This window comes from Pseudopipra pipra, chromosome 3 (genome assembly GCF_036250125.1).
Source record: "Pseudopipra pipra isolate bDixPip1 chromosome 3, bDixPip1.hap1, whole genome shotgun sequence".
Lineage (NCBI taxonomy): Eukaryota > Metazoa > Chordata > Aves > Passeriformes > Pipridae > Pseudopipra > Pseudopipra pipra.
Window position 1 is genome coordinate 7,743,580 of NC_087551.1, and position 20,283 is coordinate 7,763,862.

Consider the following 20,283-nt stretch of genomic DNA (forward strand, 5'->3'; position numbering starts at 1 on the left):
CGTAAGACGTTGGAGACTTCTTCCATAGAGGGTCATGTCCCAGCATATCCGTAAAAGAGCGTAGTTGTGAATAATAAAAGTGGCTCCATGTGGTTTTGTATGGACTGGGATCTCCCAGAAGCATCTTTCAATCTACTTACATGGGATTATACCAGCTAAGATGCAACCCCGGCTGCTCTGTGCTGGAAAGACTGATGTAATTTGGAAAATCCAAGCTTTGTGGCCAATACCTCCAGGGGCTGTCACACAATGGAATTACACTCTCACACATCCCCTGAGCTGTGGAGCCTATCCTATTTGTGCTCTTCAGCCGCAGCGAATTTCTTCTGAGTCTTTTCCTCTAGGAAAGAAAAGCTGAACAGTACTTGCAATCACTCCACTGCTGCCTCAGGAACCAAAGGATGGTCATCTGGCTCACTTCCCTGCCTCCAATAGCAGCCAAAATCAGATGCCTTGGGAGAAGGAGGTGGTCAGAGCAAGCAAATATGAAGTACCATCTCCCAAGAGATGATATGCAGCACGCTCTGCAAGACACTGGTGACAGCAGCGGGCTTGGGACCCTGAACAGATAAAGAGATGCCCTTGTTCACAGATAAATCTATCAAGTTTTCAGGTGTTTGCTCAAATATTATTAATTCTGCTCAGGTAAGGAAACATCTACTCCTAAGACACACAGATAACCTGCGCAGGCTTGAGGCTCTGTTGGCTACACCTCCTGCATCCTGTGCTGTCACTACATTGTGCTGCCATGACTCTGCAGACCCTCTCACTGAACTCACTCAAAAACTACCAGTGTCCTCCTGCTTGCAACTTAATGAGCCCAGCCTGAAGAGCTTTGTCTCTCACATGAAGCCAGGACAAATATGCCATTCACTGGCAAAACCTGCCGTTTACAGTGACCAAAAATGATCTCAGTGGTCTGGGGAGAAAAATAAACAACTGTTGTGTTTTCCGTGACTTTCTCACTTCTGTTTTCCAAGGAAAGGCAGACACAAGGCCTTCTGTGACTGAGATTTGCTCTAAGCTACAACAATGTACAGTCAAGGTGACAACATCAGTCATGTTTTAAGGCAGTTGGACTTCTCAAGCTCCTCACTCTGGAAATCTGAAAACTTCTGGGGATAGCTGTGAAATTTCAACTGATCAACACAGATACAGCCTATGGAGTTGTTCACTAGTACACAGATAAACAGAACTTACTGCAGCAAATACAGCAGATATCTAATTAGTAAATGGACATTCATATTGTTTGCAGCAGAATTTGGATGAAGCCTCTGATTTGTCTCTGAATGGTCAAAGTTGGGATGGTGGACACATCCTCACATGGTGAAATAGCAATGTAAGAAAGCGGTATGCACAAAGCAGATGTGAAATCAGGCTGTGTACTATTTCCAAGGTCTTGTGCTGTTTCACTGGCACTAAGTCTGCTGTTTACTCTTCACTTGTTGCTATGCATAAGTGCCAAGTATTTATTAGAACAAATTATTAGAAATAATGAGAAGCCAATCAGTAAATCAATAAAGACTCGTTTATGCGAAAAAATACGTTTATCCTCACTTCTGATAAATAGCCAGGCAGGCAAAGCTGAAAGATCTCCACGTCAAATGAATAGTCAAGGCACTGAAAAATAAATTTTGGTGAATTAGAGCAGGTTCACCTAAAAGGATACTAAAGGTAGTTTCATTTTTTGTGCCTACTGAGCATGAAAAAAGTTTGTACACAATGAAATCACTAGATGAAACTACAACACGTATGTGACTTAAGCTTATTAACATCAGTTTGCCCAATTTAGATAAAACAGATCAATCGCTGTAGAGTTATTCCTTATTTGGAATAAAAGGGCTCAATTTCTGGTAATTTTTATTTCTTAATGTCTCATATTTGTCCTGTTAAAAAAGCTCAGTTGTTCTTAGCTATACCACACTGATATCATGGAAAATATCTGTCAGGAAATCTCTTTTGTCAGCTCTGTTTAGCCCACAAGATTAATAAAGGCAGACCACACAGACATCCTCCACCCACTTCATGACACTCTAAAAAACCTCCTACCACAAGACAAGCTCCAATTATTTCATTTTCTTTCCTTTTCTTTTTCTCCATTTTTGAGAATCATCTATCATCATCTTAATGGAGCTCTCAGCTCATACATGTTGGTTTTTTTCCTATGATTTTCCTGTGACTTCCTATATTGGGGTCATTCTCCTCCTTTTATAGGTGGGGACACTGCAGCAGGATTTGGTGCTCAGTGTGATGATAAGGAAAGGTATAGGCAGCTGTGGTCCTCTTTCAGAATGCAGGAGAAAGAAGATGACAAATTAAGATAATCAGAAAATTAGGAAATAAATAAATTTTAAAAAAATAATCTAAATTTGGTATGGACATTTGAGGTAATTAATGCTTTGGGTACCTTCAGGACCCCAAAAAGCATAAATTGTATTATCAGTGTTAACAGCTTTTATAATATCATTGTATGTTATTCATGTTCCTGCTGTGTTTTTCTTCACTAGGTGGTAACCACAGAAACCAGAAATCAAACCAAAACAGAGCTATCAGTGACAGAAGCATGGTGATATGGCACAGGATGATACTCTGCATTTGTTATCGGTGACCGCCAGAAAGATAGAGAGAGAGAGAGAAACACCACAGTTGCTTTAAGATGCGTATTAACTCGTGATATCAAAGTGCAAAACCAGAAATACGGTGTCTGCAACAAACTCCTGAGGGGAGAAAAGCAAAGAATTACCTGAAGTAACAGCTTCAGAGGATGAAGCTGCGTTTTTTTTCCCCATAAATACAGCTCCATGATTTAGTCTTTCCTAAAGGTTGAATATAAGCCCTCAGCAGAGAGATGGCTCTAGAAAATAATTAGCTCTATGTGGTGAGCAGGCTGCAAGCTGCCTGCACTAGTCAGCATTCACTGCTTGTGGCAGAGTGCCAAGTACATACACATAAGATTCATCCAAAACTATCTCCTCTGATCCCACAGCTAGCTGGAAGATATGGAATATTCTTGAATAAACCTCCACTTGCACAAATATAAACTTTATGTCCACCCATACATAGAACTTTAGGAGGTAAAACCATCCAGATGTTCACTGCTTTCCAGAGACAAAAAATGCAACCAGTACTAGAATTGCACATTAACTCTTGTTTAGAGAAATGTTGATCCTTTCACACTTCTTTAACTTGGGCAATCACCAAGATGAGCTGTGTCTAAACAGCCTCAAAAGTGTTCATAACCTGATTTACTTTCCATGCAGAGAGATTTACTTATATTCTGTAGCAGTGAATTTTACTTAAATAGATAATAGAGAGAAGCACTTCGAACTCATGATTTCATAGCTCCTGCACTCCTCCGTATTCTGTGAGGCCTGAATTTCCCTGTATGTGTGGCATGGGAGGTGATTTCTGTTCACACACAATTGAAGAAAAGAAACTCAAATATTTTAAAGCCTAGTCTATCATTAAAAAGCCAGCCTTAGCCAAGAGCCATCATACATAATTATTACATTTATTCTAGGTTGGTGGGTTTGGGGTTTTTTTTATTAAATATAGTTTTATTTTCAGTATGCAAGTGTCTCTATCTAACTAAATTTCATCCCTGAAATGAGGTGGAATGCTGCAGGGTGAGGTTTGAAAGGCAAACTTAGGAAAATTGAAAATAGGTGATCTTACCTGACTTCTTTATCTTCTCTGAGAAGTCAAGAGGGCAACTCCTCACAGAACCCATAAGAATGAGCAATTAAAAAAATTGTATAACAAACTATTCTAGAAATAATAATTAAATTTCCCCCTGACCCATAAGGTTTGGGAGCCAAAAGTTTCTTCTGTCCTCTTTAAATAAAAAACCTCTGCTACAGGTTGCTAAAGAAAGGGCTCTGACAAATATACTAAAGATTTCTGCTGAAGTGATTTGAGTTGGCAATGCAGCTCATTGCTTATTATTTTCTTTTCCCATTTCATATCCAGACAAGATGACCAAAGTATAAAACCCTCAAGTAAATTTTCAAAGCACATGGCACTAACAAAACTTCAACAGAAGCAGTTTAGACACTGAGTGTTTTTGGAAAATCCCATTTTCCTGATGCAAGATGAAGTTTCACATTACTGGGGATTGCTGCAGCTTAATAGGAATAAGTGTAATAACCATAACATAACCAAAGAATGGCTAAAATGCCTCTTTTCTCCTACCCTGTGACCTACTGTTTGGGCCCCCATCAGTCTCAGGGGTATTTTTCTCCCCACCCCCAACTGAATAGGAAAAACATTTTTCTTTTGCAAACTCTTATTTTGCAAAGGTGACAAATTTGCTGTGTTCTTTTGTTCCCTTTTGGGAGTTTTGTGCCTGTTTCAAATGATGAAATCCTTCCTTTGTATCCCTCAGCCACTGGAACAGAAGCCACTTGATGCTGATAACTTTTAGAAAGGCAAGGCACTCAGAAGGGTGGGTGCTGCCATCACCTGCCCAGTTGCCCAGCATGGAAAGACCAAGTCAGGTGGAGGATTGGAAGCACAAGACAGAACAGTGCACTGCTGGAAGAGCTCCAGCTGGCTGTTAGTCCCTGCTTCAGGGCATCTTCCTGTCTGAAGGCAAAGAAGAAGTTATAAGGAAGCTGTGGTTTTAAGAAGTTCACTGCAGACCTCAAGAGAAGAAGGATGCTTTGAGAATAAATTTTATTATCAATAAGTAAAGGGATTTATTTTCCCTCTTACACTTAGTCCATGTTTTATATACCAATATTTCTAATTACATGGACATACACCACTAATGCTGACTTTTCAGAATGCTGGAAACTCACTGATTTTGCTGGAACATGTTCAGTAGTGAGGCGATTAAGCGTCCCTGCAATGAACAGATTTGCTCAACCACTGGCCTCAACCACTTGAGAGCCTCTACAACAGAAGCAAATACTGAGACCTGTTAAAATAATGCAACTTCAAGCAAACATAATTGCTTCAGTTACCAGGTTGGAGGTGTCACCAGCAATTCACTTTCAAAGGAGTAGAATTCTTTTAAAACCCTTCACTGGTTTGGCCTGGACAGATTGAAAACAAAGCCAGGAGAGAGATTACCTTTTGCACATGGCAAGACATTGCTGACTGCAAGAGTAACTCACAAGAGAAAAAACAATCCCACCCAGTCAAGTTTCATGAAAAATTTTTATTAAAAGAGCATTTTAAAACTAACTACAAAAATGTTCAGAGAAATGGTTTCACATTAAACTATTCCAGAAGAAAAGGACATAACATTTATTATTTTTATATATTACTTATATATATTATATATTTTACTCATACATTACTTATATATATATTATTATATATTACTATTGCATTACTTTATATTAAATAAAATCATTATATGTATATTTTATATATAAATATATATTAATATTTTTAACTACGTATTACTTATATTACTAACATGTATTACTATGATATGACATTATTACTATATAATAATGTATCATCAAGAGTGATCTACATGGTGGATTGCAGCTGGTTCCATAGTTTAACATTAAGCAATCATAGCATTTCAAACCCATCATAAAAGTCCTTATTTCAAAGCTTCCATTTCCTTTAGGAATCCAGACGAGTTCTTTTCCTTGGACGTGCCTCCTCCTCTTCATCCTCATCAGTAAAATTAAATATTTCAAATATACATTTCTGCCAGTTGGAAAAGGAAAAAAAAAGAAATGTATCATATTAAAAAAAATACAAATGAGCAATTGCAGTACACAACACCCAGCCAACCTGTGCAGGACACATAAGCCTGCCAGTAGCAAGTTTCTGGGTGATGCCTTTTGCATTCCAAGACCCTTTTGTCTGGAGAGTGGTTTTGAACCTCAACTTGAGCTTCCTTGCTCATCTGATCTGACCACAGAATTGTTTCAAAATCACTTTGTAAACTCCCAGCTTCAAATGCACAGATCCAATGTGCAGTTCTGCAGGAGAAGCAAGATTAACCTGTGCCCACCAGATTACCAAGAGACTCCAGTCCCACCTAAGCATTTCTTAAACCTTCCCCCAAATTAGTCAGAGTTTCACTAGGCAGATATTTGGCTGCATTTATCTCTAACTAAGACACCCTGCCCACAGGTCATTGCTGACCGTGCCACGTTATACCCGGCAAAGCACCATGAGGCTGCTGCGCTGTCCTACACGAGGGCAACAGCTTCCATACAAGTTCTCCCACCTTGACAGGTGACATCACTGTGGTCAGGGGTGTGGATGTTGCATTGGAGACATTGAAGGTTTGTGGTGATGTCGGAGCTGCCTCCTCTTCAACTTTACTGCCCCGGGGTCCTTCATCCGCCTCGGAGACTGTTTCATCTCTGACAAATATCTTGCCAGGCAACATGGAGAGGACACTGCAAGAAACAAAGGACGAGTGATTTGAGCTTTGCCTGATGCTTCAGACTTAGCCAGACTCAGAAATGGCTTCCAGAGCTTTCAAGGGAATTCAGCATGTTGCAGAAGGCAATCCAGCTTGATCTCCAGTTCCATCCTCACTGTAAACTTCACCAACCCAGCTGACAGTGAGGCAAATGGAATCCTAACTTGGAGGGACAGAGCAAGATCCTGCTCCACATAAAGGGCGAGTTTCTGAATGGAACACTTAATCTAGTGACCCATAGCAGCTCTACTACATGAGGCCACAAGAAAAGGCAGATGAGGGTTTACTGCAAATTAAGAGGGTTTTCATCAAAAATGAAACCCAACCCCAATCCCAGCCACCTTCTTCTGCTGCCCTTCTGGAAAAGAAAAACAACCAGCAGTCTTGTGCAATGGTAGTCACTGGCAGCCTCAGAAGACAGAAATTGGGCCATACCTGTTCAATGTCTGGCTTTGACAGTTTTTTTCTTGCTCGTATTTTGCCTTCAGTCCCTGGAACGTGCGAACATATTGGATGGAGTCCAGCTTGTCAGAGAAATTCTCAACTATATGTTCGATAAGAGACTGGATGTCTTCCTGCAGAAGAACAAAACAGGGTTTTAGTCTCCAATATTCACATTCATAAGGTCAGAAAGCTTTTGAGTTTTGTTTGGAAAGCAACTAAGCCCTTCTCCAGAGCCAAAATATTCTTGTCAAGAACAAATGGGAAACAGGCAGATTTATCCTTAAAAAAAAAGCTGAGATCTAGAAAGAGTTATTGAGCTTCCCATAGAAACAGACAATAGACTCAGCAATGTCCCAATTTTACTTGTGACCCTTCCACCAAACCAAGATGTTTCCTATCTGGGAGAGCTGCCTTTTGCCTCTCAACCTGAGAGTCCATGCATGTGTCAGTGCTGAGGCTGCTGCTGAACTTACCACCCGGATGAATTCAAACAGCTCCAGCAAGGCAGAGTTGAGCAAGTTGTACCTAGTCCCATTGTCCAACAGAGCATTTACAACTGGCTCAAAGAGGTTTCCCAGAATGATGTACCGGTTGTAAATATCGTCTTTCAGGCCAATCATCCTCCTCATAAAACGAAGAGCAGCTGTGTGAAGAAAGACATTCAAGCATTTACTAACCCCATGCCAGGGCTCCAATCCGCTCCTCGTGGAAGAACTGAAAATTCTGGTGTTATCCCAAGAGGAAAATGCACCCCTAAAGCAAGAGCATTAAGAAGCACTTGGGGAAAGTGCAGAAGCAGCATTTGCTGACAGATCCCCTTTTCTTTCCTTCTTGGACTTTGCTGGGTATTTGAAGGTCATCAGGGACCATTGATTTCTTTCTCAGGTCCAGCAGCAATACACTTAAGCATGTGTGAAGTTCAACTGTTCACTCCCTCCTGTGCTTTTCTCTGCTCCCCTCCCAGAACCAGCCCCAAGTCTTTAACTATCCTACTTCACAGAATTTCATTCCCTCTCCACAAGGAGCACCAGATTTAGGACCTTCTTAAAGAAGGACACAATTTCCATGGAAATGAGAAAAGACATCTCATCACTAAGGATCCTTATTGTCAGGAAGACCTGAAAAGATCCCTGAGGACTTCAAAAGAGACCACAATCCTCCTCCCACCAGGAACTGCAGTGGTCTACGCTCACAGACAGCTGCTACCTTTCTTGCCAAATTACTTCATGGTAGCCAGTAAAACACAGGAAATCAACAGGACTTCTAAGTTCAAGTGTAGACACTGGTACTCTGGTGCACCTTCCACACAGGACACACAAAGCCTTGATGAAGGAAATCACAACAGCTCCATACTCACACAAGGCCAGAAATTTGTGTTTGGATTTCAACAATACCAGGATTCTTCTTAGCAGATCTTTGCTTGTAACATACTTCTTCATGTGATACCTGTGCCGTCGCACACAAAAAGAAAGCACCTCCAAAACTAAAGCAAGTACTTCTGCTGTTTGATAATCATCTACAAGAAAAAGGAATGTATTCAGTTATACCAAAGAAAGAAATAATGTACTGTCGTGTACACTGAGCTCCGTTGATATTACAGTTTGTGATGTGTTTTTAGTGGATTTTTATCTTACTGGATTGCTTTAGGAAGCAGCACGTTGGGTCAGAACAAAACAACAAATACAACTGTGGCTTTTTTCCCCATTACAGCCAATATTCTTTAAAATCAGACTAGGAAAACTACTACATGACTCACAATAGACATCAAGAAAGTACATCTGTGCAAAGCACAGCATTCACAGCTGCAAGAAAGGGCAATGAAAACTCCTGCCAGTAGAACCACTGTCCTTGGAGGAACAACAGTTTGTAGCAGGAATATTCCCAGCTGGCATCAGGAGCCTATTGTTGTTCTCAGGACTATAACTCCCATCAAAACATTTCAGGATTAAAGGGGGAAAAAAATCGTCATTACCTTTGTCTGATGTATCAGCCAGAAGTGGGGCAGTAAGAACATGAATGCAACGGTCGTAGAAGAAATCGAGAAACTCAAATATTTCTAAATTCTAAAACAACAGTAACTGCATTAAACTCTGGCAATCACATATAATCTTTTAAATATGAAAGAGCAGTAGCAGAAGAAACAGCCTAGGAAGAATTCTACTGACTCCCTCAGTTCTGCCTGTATCTTTTATTTAGGCCTGCAGCACTGTCTTCACTCAAGCAAGATTGACTTATTTATTTTGGGAAAAATCTGTGAGACAGCCAACCAACCTAGCTATCACCAAAAGGCTCCCCAGCATGGATGTAAATATAAACACATCAAATGCAGAAACTCCTCAATGACTCAAAGTGCTTTACCAAGTGACCTTAAACCACTCTGACATGCAGTTTCTTCTGCAGCCAGAACAACCTGCAAACCTTTTGACTGGTATTCTGGGACATTACAATGTATTAAAACATTGATTTGGTTTCACACAGACTCTACTGGACTCTCTTCTTTCAGGATTTATCATCCAGCTAGATGGAGCTACAGTTAGACAAGAGCTATGGCACTGCCACAGGGGACTGCTTGGTTTCGTGCCTGCACAGTGCCCCAGACACACTAGGGCACACTTTCATTAAGCAAAATTCACTTCTGTTTTGCTTATTTAAACTCACTACCAGACCACACTCCACCTAATAAAAAAACCCCTAAAACTGTTTATTCTCTGCCCACGATAATAGCAATAGAGACTCTCAGGCTTTTAACTTTGCTGAGACAGTGATGTGTCTTCTGCCCTTCGTGTTCACTTACACTAACGCGTTCCCGCATATTCTCTGGATCAATCAGAATAAGCAAAATCTTCTTTAACTGATTATCTCCTCCAAGTCCAGCGTCAGAGTTGTTGATCAGCTGCTCAATGATCACAATGAGGAGTTGGTTGTTCTGCAAAAAACCAAACCAACCAACAAAGAAAACACAAAATAATTACTAGCAGGAATGGAATGAGTTCCCCAGTTTCTGTAATTTTTTAAAATAAAAATTAAAAGGAAACAGAGAAATTGAGACTTTGCCTCATTATTTCCCTGTTTGCCCTAAAACTAGTATGTTAACAATCTCCAAACCACTTTTACTTACATTGTCCCTCTGATGGGCCTCTTGCAGTACAAAGTCGTGGATCGTGAAAGGATTAAAGTATCCTACATAACACAATATATCTGCAGCAACAGATCTTACTTGCAGATCATTCATTCCCTAAGACAAAAGAGATTAATTTGCTAGAGTATATCACATTTGGTATTTATTATCAAGTGAAGATTCAAAGGAGAGGCACTTAAAAATCTGGACAATGTTTCATTACAAAAGTTTCTAGGAGAAACACAGTAAAACAGTTACAGAAGAACAACAAGAACCCAGACAAATCTTTTCCCACTCTTTCCCTCCTTTGGAAAGGACACAAGGTTTTCTGTGAACTTGAGAGCCCTAATTTAGGCCAGAAACATTCACATCAGCCTACTTGCTAAAATATCTCAGACACTGATCTTTTCTACCTGTTATCCACAATTCATTTGGTACAAAAGGACCAGCTGTACAAATCAAGGTGTACAACAATTTCTCTGCTCATTTGCAGGCAACAAGAATTCAGATAGGATTGTGTCTGACGAAAAAACCAATCAAGCTGCCACATCAAGAAGAGTCTCTTTCAAGGTTCACACCACCTTGTCCCAAGGACTGCACTGCCCACAGACTTCTCCATCATGCAAAGTAAAAATAATAAGAGCAATCAAGCCAGGCTACTCCAGAGTAGAACTGTGGGCAGCTTTTGGAGGCTGAACATCACAAGGAACTTCCACTCTCAGCAGAGCAAAGCTCTCCCATCAGACTTAGACGAGGTAGGTCCAAAACACTGGTGAAATCACTAAGACCTTTTCTAGTTTTATTAAAATCAGCTGTACATTTTCACTTACCATTAACCTTTCAAGAGTTGGAAGAATTTCAAACTTTGCCAAAGTGTTGAGAAATTCACCTCTATTCGCAGGTAATGCATAAGAAAAGGCAAAGAATTCCCTGAAAAACTTCACCTAGTGCACAAGAAAAAAATAAGGCCAGGTTTATTTGAGTCAGAAAACTCTCGGAAAGGAGGAAACAGTTCTGCGGTCTTGGAGGTGTTTCTGGAGAATCAGCCAGGACACCCTCCCTTTAACACAAACTGTAACTATCAGAACAGTTTCACTCTTTCTATTTCATCTCTTTCATTTAAAGCATTCAAGGAAACACCGAGAACACTGGCTTACCAATTCACGTAGTTGCTCATCAGCTGTAGCTTCATCATTCAATTTTGCAAAAATTTCAGAGAAAAATATCTCATCTTTCTGTGGAACACACAAAAAGAACACAACTTACACAGTGCCTCTGGAGAGTGAAAATAAGTCTTTCTAGGATCCTCCACTGCACAAAGTCAAACTCTCCACACTGCCATTATTTTTATCCCAAAGAAAGCAAATGCCAGAGTACACATTCAGCAGGATCATTTCCAGTGTATTGTTTCACCACTTCCCGTGTGCCCCACAAGCAGCTCTGGGAGACCAGAGCCACAGGTGAATCTGAGCAGAGGAGATGATCCCTTAAACTGACCCCTAAATTCGTCTCTACGGAGGGTGGCAATTCCTTTCCTTCTGTGCTGTTCCACCCCAGGGCTTTGCAGCTCTTTTCAACCTCATAGATTCCCTGTGGGATCTGCCACACACCCCACCCCCAGCAAAAGGACAGAAAAGGGCAGTCCAAAGCTGTGCCAGGCTCCCTCCTTGCACCTTGCATGGAACCTTCCAGGGAAGCAACCCATGCACTTCTGCACTAGAAAGTGCCCACCAAGAGACAACATTGACCTTGCTGCACCCACGCTGTTCACACTACACTATGAACAACCCACAGGATCAGTTTCCCTCTTTTGGATCTGTAGCATTGCAAGGCATCTTTTCAGTCCACCTCTGCAAGGGGGACAAGATTAACAGGTTACAAGTTGGCTGCAGACACGTCCTCCTTATCGTACTCACAATAAAACCTTCTCTCCCACTTGCAGGAGCTCTGCTTTGCCAAGATGGGAAACTTTTGGGACTATTCTTTGCTTCTCAGATTCATATCCTCTGCTGCCAAGGCTCACTTAAGGATATATAGGACAACATTTTATTTCTTGTAAAGCATTTTGGTTACCCCGTTGCTTCAGACTCCAAGAAAACCAGGGTGAACATCATCATCTCTCAAGTGTTTGGGTGCTCTCTGCCCTCTCTGCACATGTATTTCTTTGTACCCCTTCACACGGAAAACAGTGTAACAAATGCCCCTAACAGAGAATAACAAATGTTGCTTGTTCCTGAAATACCTACACAAAACCAGTTCCAAAGGTGTATGTTGCTTGGCAATCACAGAGAAGGACTTTAAACTCTTTACAACCCATTAAAAAGTATTAAGATACTCACTTGAAATCTACCGTTTTGAAAGTACAGAATGCAAGGCATCAGAAAGAAGGGGAAGCATTCAAACATTGTGCAAATGAAAGGGATTAACTTAGACAGTGTTCACCAGCTGTAACCCATTTCCAAACCACAGCCAGAGGGATCTATACAGATCCCATCTAGGCCACACTGAAACCCGCTTACCTGCAAGACTTTTAAAATCTCCTCTTCGCTGCGTCTGACGAATGCAGTGAGGGTAGAAAGAAAACCCTCTTCCAAGTCAGATGAATTCTGCGAGATGATGGCATGAATGTATTGTGCCCTGAATGTCTGGCGGATTTTGTGCCTGATTTCAGGGTCTCTTGTAGGAATAACTTCCTGAAGCTTTGCTGTTTTCATCAAGAACTCCCTGAGGCTTTCTGGCTGAGCCAAAGACGGATCATATTCAAGGCATCCAGCAACATTCAGAATACACTCGTCAGAAAACATCACCTCAAACAGAGCATCTTCATCCAGGTACAAGATTCCTCTCACAATGTCAAACAAAAGACGCAAGCCTTCAGTGTCCTTTAAATTCTCGCAGACTTGGAAAAGCTGCAGCAGTTTGGGAATATAGCCTTCCTTTTTCAAGGCCAGGGCTAGCTTTTCCTTACCAACGCGTGAGCGGCCAACAGAGCTCACGAGGTCTGCGATCTCTCCAAGTCTGTGGACTTCACAGCTGGGAAGGTCCATCAAAGGAATACTTGCACTCATTTCTTCAGGTGTTCCTCTTCCGACTCAAGAAGGTCCTAGGCGACTTCCACTGAACAACGCCAATGCCAAAAAAAGGGAATGGGAGGGAAGCAAGACAGGAGCAGATGCTGCACTGACCTGCTGCTGCGCTGGCCTCCCACTGCTCTGCCCCTCCAACTGCCACAGGTATTCCAAGGCCTTATGGTGTCAGCTGGACCAGAGCCTTCTGATTGGTCCATCCCTCAACATTCTGGATTACTGGGCTCATGACAGCCAACGGTCACAACCAACCGACTCCTTCTCGTTGTTGACCTTTTAGGAGTTCTACAGGAACTTCCAGTACCTTCAGGGGGTCAGTAAGGAAGCTGGAGAGGGACTTTTCCCAAGGCAGGCAGGGATAGGGGGAATGGCCTTAAGCTGTCTCTGGACTGCAAGGGTGGTAAGGCACTGGCACAGGTTGCCCAGAAAGGCTGTGGATTCCCCATCTCTGGAAGTGTTCAAGGCTAGGCTGGATGGGGCCCTGAGCAGTCTGGTCTAGTGAGTGCCATCCCTGCCCATGGCAGAGGGCTTAAAACCAGATGATCTTTAAGGTCCCTTCCCACCAAAACCATTCTATCATCCTATGATCTGGAAGAGAGATAGAAACAGTAGTAACTGTATCATGGCTCTTACCCCCTCCTGGCTCTGTAAGAGCAGCAGTTTTTATCTTTTCGGGGAGCACAAAGGGTAATTTGTGTTTGTGCAACATGTTAGAAATTTCAAATGCTATCCAGCAAAGGTAAGTGCTCTTTTTCCATCAGTTAATTTAATGCTGCCACGTGGCTCTTCATACCACACTCCCCAAGGGCCACACTGGCCCTTCCAGCACAGGGCACAGGCTGCTACACACAGAAACACCACCACCCAGGAAAAATCCCACCAGCCCATCAGGGCTGGAAAGCCTTTTGAAATCAGAGATGGCAATGAACAGGCCTAGTGTTTCCCCATTGAGGGTGTGTCCCAGCTTCTTCTACCCATGGAAAAATGCATCTAAAACATGCATGGAATAAGTCCTGTGGGAAACAAAGCAGAAGGTTTTGTGGAGGCCTTTGGAAAACAGGAAGCCATGCACAGGCACAAGTTGTGATACTTTTGCTGGCCAGCATCTTTTTAATAGAGAGTTTTTACTGGAAGATGTTGATCTATTTTTAGCAAATTAATCAGGACAGAAGTCATTTTTGAGGAATATCTCATTTGGACTTGAAGCTGTGAGGTTTCTCTTCATATTTCTGGTACCTTGCTTCCTTTCTCCTCTGGAAACACTTTTTCTTTAAAAAAAAAGAAAGGAATTAAATGTTAGAAATGAGAGAGAGCAGAATTAAAATGTTTCAAGCCTGGTCATTTATTTTTTTTTGTTTTCATTTTATGAAAATTCTCAGCACTGAATTTTCATCTCAATTAAAACTTCCTAAAACCAAGAAAAATGTTTCTACCTACTCTATTAAAAATGTTCAGTTTTGTTTGTTCTAACCCATCTTAACATGGTTAACAGAAGGAGGGTTGCAGAGTCCAGGCATACCACCCTGAGGAACTGAGGAGGGCACTAGAGAGCCCCTAAGCCTATTTGGGCTAAGCTTCAACACCATCATCAATACTAGCATTTCATTAGATATTTTCTCATGTTATCATTAGCTGTAGTACTGTAGCTGTACTATCATTACAATTAATTTGTTTTACCTAGAATAAGAAATTCCAAAAAAACACACATTCCAGCCTCAAAAAATCCATTTCCCCCCCCTCTTTTTAGTCATTGTGATCTATGTACCTTCTAGCTACAAACATTTCTACCCTGAAATCCCTATAGAGGAAATCTGCTAGATCCCAAGTTTCTCTCTTTGCATTTTTGCAAAATTATAACACAACAGGGTGGACAGAAAAAGCCCGAGGGAGCACATATTGGGCTGGGTGCCCAGAGAGCTTCACCTCTCCCTAGGCCTTTTGGACTGCTTTAATGCCCAGTACACTGAAGAAAAAAACCCTCTCACTCCAGTCGAACATAACTGCAAGCACAAAAACCTGTGGCAGGGCTGGTAAGACTAGTAAAGCTCATGATTTTGTACTAAGCTGCAGTGCAGTCAAGTGCATTTTGTTGCATAAGATAGAACACGTCAAGATCTTGAACTGGCACAGAAAAATGGGTGAAAGTTTCTGATTTAGTAGAAGCTAAGGAAGGTGCACGTTGCCAGAAAATTGTAGTTATCCATTTTGCTCCAGCCTCAATGACAGTGGTTAAAAGCCTTCCCAGGTCTTAGAGCAGCACTGTGTGCTACAGCCAAATGGCAGAAGAGCCTTTGGGTATTAAACAGATCAAGAAATTTTAAAGGTAGCACTTTTTGACAGTTTGCATGTCACATTTTCTGCCCTTTGCATTTAAATGGCACCTAGGAACAGACTAAAGATGAATATACTTAAATTTTACAATAACCTATTTCAGCCTTTATGCCTTCCTAGGAGCATCATCTTCCTTAGAAAGGGACTTATGCCATATATTTATTTCTGAGGGAAAAAATTTACTTTATGCTTGGTGAACATCAATCCTCCAGCGGGTCCCCTTCATACACACCTTGTTGTCAGTTTGCAGCCACTTAAGAGAAGAGCTGGGGAAGAGACTTGGGCATTTAATCAGTGGATGTGTAAGGTTACAGGAAAGCAATTTGTGAGAAAAGGAGAGCAGGCCAGGCTGACCAGCAGCCGCCAAAGGGACTGGCAGAGTGGGTGCCCTGATGGCAGAGAATCTGGAGCATAGCTGGGACATGAGCAGGACACCTGAAGGAAATTCATGTGGGATGCAGGGTGGTACTCAGCCTACATCAGTCCCAGCGAGCCAGTGTTTGGGGGGAAATTATCAGAACAAAGTAAACTCAGTCTTTTTACCTACATCACAAAACCCTTCCCAGAAGTACTAAAGCATTAATTAAATTGCTGTCTTCAGTCATTCGATTTTAAAGACAAACTTCTTTTCTGGGAATATTGTCTTTTAACATCCCTAGTATATCAGAGCAGCCTGCTTTATATAATTAAATCAATCTCACAGCAATTTCCAGACTGGCTGTGCAGCACAGCAGTCCCTGGGCAATCCACACCTTATTCAATGTCTGCTCTTCGCTTAGACTGCACTCAGTGATGGTGTAAGGAATGCTTTGACTCAGAGAAGAGACAGAAAATTGCAAAATGCATCCTTTCCTGACCATCTGACCTCCCTCCCTTCCCAGTGATGCAGCCTCAGGTTCAAAGGCCCCATGGCAAACATCATTCCCTCATCTGAGATGTGTGAGCAGGGTTTACTAAAATCCAGACACAAAAGGCAATCACATACACCTGAGGTAGCCCAGCTTTTCTGCAGCTGTTGCACAGCACAGTTGGAATAAATAAAAACTGCCTTGAAATTAGCTGGAAGTGTATCTGTGTACACACTAACAAGGGATCTTGCCTCTCTGACTTAAATAGTTTTCAGTTTATTTCCCTCACTTCTCAAATTCAGAGAGAGACCATTTAAATCAAATACTACACTTCAAATCATGTCCCTTCTTGAAACTAAAGAAAACAAATCCCTAGCTGTTATTTACTTCCCAATTCCTTTGCAGGTACTGCAGTCCTTGTTATTCAAACATAATCACAAGAGGAAAAACAAATCTTCTTCATGTAATTATATTTCAAACACTTCACTTTCAGGTCATTAAATCTCTGGTATCTTCCTCCCACTCTCCCAGCACCCTCTTCTGTTGTTGCTCTCCAATGGCTGCTGTCTATGTGGCAAGCCTTCCTGGCTGGGGAGCCATTAATACCGCAGATATCATTATATTGCCAGTAATGAAACACTCAGTAAGGTGCCCAAGCAGCTGAAATTATTTCTTCCAAACGGTAATCTCTTGAATTTATTGACTATGGACTTGAAATGACACTTGTTGTTGTGCTGTTTGCTCATTGCTCCCAAGAAAAACCATCACAGTCTTTTTTTAAACTTTTTTTCCTATAAAATCCTGTCAATTCTTTTTTCTTTTTCTTCCCCCCCCCCCCCCCACCATTCTACTGCTCCTTTTCTCCTCTCCTCTAGTCATTCATGAGCACCTCAAGGGAAGGTCAGATCAATGGTGAGAGTGAGAGTGCAACAATCTGACACCTGTCACTGCCCTATCACAACGAACTACAAACCAGCACAAGTCACCTGCATTCTTCCATAAAATGAGGGAAAATACCTCCAACCCCAGAGATCTTCTGAGAATTCCCCTGAAGGCATTAAACCAGTGCCTTAAAGAAAGTTTCAGTTCTAGATCATGAACTTTTTTTTTTTTAAAAAGCAATTTTTCAGAAGAAAACTCTGAAAACATGACCAGGGATAGAGATCAGGAGGATTACGATTATCAGGACCAAAACATGTGTACTTCCAGAGTTATTTTGCCAGAGGGCATTTATGTTCTTGTCCTGAGCTTTCATGGGTATCTTCCAACATGGTGCTGATGGCGGACAACACGGCATTCCTTACAAGCACAGAGCAGCTTCCCATAACTGAGTGACATCTGGTTCCTGCAGTGTCTTGCAAAAGCAAAAGGAGACTATTGTTACAGTGCTGATACTGCAACACTTGAGTGGCTTGTAAAACAAGGTGATTTAAAAGTGCCTGAATCCACAGTAACATATCAAACAAGGTGTTGGTTTGAAGGAGAACAGTATTCATGCAGGAGCAAATCCCCTGCCTGCTCGAGTGCACCATGGATTCTGGAGGAATTGCACAGGCTTCACTCGGACAATCCAGCTCCCAGTTTGTTTAAGTAAACACGCATTCAGCCCAAACAATAATGTTTTCTTCTTGACGTGGCTAAGCATCTTCGCAAAGTGGATTAATTAGGTAGTTAGCAGTTTTCCCTGATTGTTGATAAACTCCAAAGCTGAGAGGACAGTCAGCAGTTAAAGCACTGCGGCATGTTTGTGTGTGTGAAATGAGGGAGTATACAAACAACGTCTCCGAAATCAGGGGGATTGGTTTGATTTTTATTGAAGAATGGTGATGCTCAGAAGGATTTGCACAGGCAGCTCTGATGTTCTGGTTTTCTGACTGGAGTCAGCTCACTACCTCCATAACAGAGAATGTCACTGATTTCCATTCTTCAAAATTAAGGATTGACAAATGTGAAAGAAGTGAGCTGAAATACCCTCTGAAAGATGACAAAAACCAAGGCAAAGTCTACAAAAATCACTGTTCTGTACTTACTTTTTTCTTTTTTAAAACTGTGTATACTCGTAAAACATTGTGACCAGCTGTTGTTCTTAGACATAAAGTGCTTATCACTGTTATGATCAAAATGATAATGAGCACACTGACATCAACACAAGGCTAGAGAATCAATAGATAGAACACGATTGCCACAGTGAGTTTCCAAAACTCAATCCTACTATTTTCAAATCCTCTCTGCTTGAAAACAGAAGAACAGCACAGGCCTCAGAGAATGGCACAGGACTCCAGGATCTGGGCTGCTCTGGTTGACATTGTGAGAATCCATCCTAGGAAGTTAAAAAAAAAACAAACGAAACCAAACAAACCAACCAAAATCCTTCTTAATGACTACACAAATTTGAAGTTAAGAACAACGTTATCTTGAATTTACAGTGACTTAATTCCCATTAACAGCAGAACAAAATTGATTCTCCTTTACAGTCAAGCCTTTTTATGGTAATCCATCAAAATAATAGAATCATAGAATCAGCCGCGCTGGAAAGGACCTCCAAGATCATCAAGTCCAACCCTTGATCCACTACTACCGTGGTTACTAGACCACGGCACTAAGTGCCACATCTAGTCTCATCTTAAAAACCTCCAGGGACAGAGAATCCACCATTTCCCTGGGCAGCCCATTCCAATGTCTGATCATCTTCTCTATAAAGAATTTCTTCCTAATATCTAACCTAAACCTCCCCTGGGCAGAGCTTATGACCATGCCTTCTTGTCTTACTGATAGCTGCCTGGGAGAAGAGACCAACCCCCTTTCAGGTAGTTGCAGAGAGTGATGAGGTCTCCCCTGAGCCTCCTCTTCTCCAGGCTAAGCAAACCCAGCTCCCTCAGCCTCTCCTCATAGGACTTCTGTTCAAGTCCCTTCACCAGCCTTGTTGCTCTTCTCTAGACCTCCTCCAGCACCTCCACATCCTTCCTGAACTGAGGGGCCCAAAACTGGACACAGTACTCGAGGTGTGGCCTCACCAGTGCTGAGCACAGGGGAAGAATCACTTCCCTGGCCACACTGTTCCTGATCCAGGCCAGGATGCCATTGGCTTCTTGGCCACCTGGGCACACTGCTGGCTCATGTTCAGCTTCCTGTCAATCAGGTCCCTTTCTGCCTGGCTGCTCTCCAGCCACTCTGTCCCAGCCTGTAGCGCTGCAGGGGGTTGTTGTGACCAAAGTGCAGGACCCGGCACTTGGCCTTGTTGAACCTCATCCCGTTGGAATCAGCCCAACTCTCCAGCCTGAACAGGTCCCTCTGCAGAGCCCTTCTGCCTTCCAGCTGATTGACACTCCCCCCCCCAGCTTGGCGTCATATGCAAATTTGCTAATGGTGGACTCAATCCCATCATCTAAATCATTAATAAAAATGAGGTAGTAATATTTAAAGGCCCCTTTTACTACTGCAGTAGGAAAGAGTCTCTGGGGCTGAATAAAAATAAAACCATGGTCAGCCTATAGCTGTTCATCTGGTTCATGGTTTCTCATCAAGAAAGCAACTGAGGTGCCTGAGTATTTTAAGAACTGCAGCATAATCTTGATTTATGTGTGAGAATTGAGAGCAGAATTGGAGAAAACTTGAATTTTGGCAAAGCTGTTGGAAAGGAGAGGTGTTCAACAATGAAAAATGCAACATCTATAGACTTAAGGGTCATGGGTATATCTTTAGACTAAAGTATGCTATGGCCACACAAGTTGTGCTTTTTGAGAACCAGATACCACAACTGAAGTAGGGTTTCCATAGAAAGACAATGAATATATTTTCTTAAAGTATTAATCATAATGCTTTTGTTCAGCAACGCTTGTCCTACAGGGACATGTAAAATCTCCATCTGAGGCCAGGGCCCCTGTCTGGTATGTCATCAAAAGCAAGGGCAATGAGGATTTGTTCAAACTGTAGATGTCAATGCAGTGTTGAGGTATGTAAGCTGGTGCAGATGTTAGAAGTAAACTGACCATTGTAACGTGCAGCTTGTGAGAAGCTGAATAAAAGGTCCACGTGAGCTCATCCTGATAGTAATACAGA

The 20,283-nt window shown here is 41.9% G+C and overlaps 1 protein-coding gene across 1 annotated transcript in view; it reads right to left on the minus strand.

Moving 5' to 3' along the window:
* Nucleotides 1-5,183: 5,183 nt before the first annotated feature.
* The window catches only part of LOC135410803 (serine/threonine-protein phosphatase 4 regulatory subunit 3-like), a 34,710-nt gene continuing 19,610 nt past the window's right edge, over nt 5,184-20,283 (minus strand). The window contains exons 4-14 of the mRNA XM_064647594.1: nt 12,479-14,313; nt 11,117-11,194; nt 10,790-10,903; nt 9,960-10,076; nt 9,636-9,767; nt 8,814-8,904; nt 8,199-8,357; nt 7,315-7,484; nt 6,833-6,972; nt 6,197-6,371; nt 5,184-5,667 (exon numbers count right to left, since the gene is read on the minus strand). Of these exons, the coding sequence (XP_064503664.1) occupies nt 5,581-5,667; nt 6,197-6,371; nt 6,833-6,972; nt 7,315-7,484; nt 8,199-8,357; nt 8,814-8,904; nt 9,636-9,767; nt 9,960-10,076; nt 10,790-10,903; nt 11,117-11,194; nt 12,479-13,027 (1,812 nt within the window). The 5' untranslated portion in view covers nt 13,028-14,313 and the 3' untranslated portion in view covers nt 5,184-5,580. The remainder of the gene's footprint in view (nt 5,668-6,196; nt 6,372-6,832; nt 6,973-7,314; nt 7,485-8,198; nt 8,358-8,813; nt 8,905-9,635; nt 9,768-9,959; nt 10,077-10,789; nt 10,904-11,116; nt 11,195-12,478; nt 14,314-20,283) is intronic.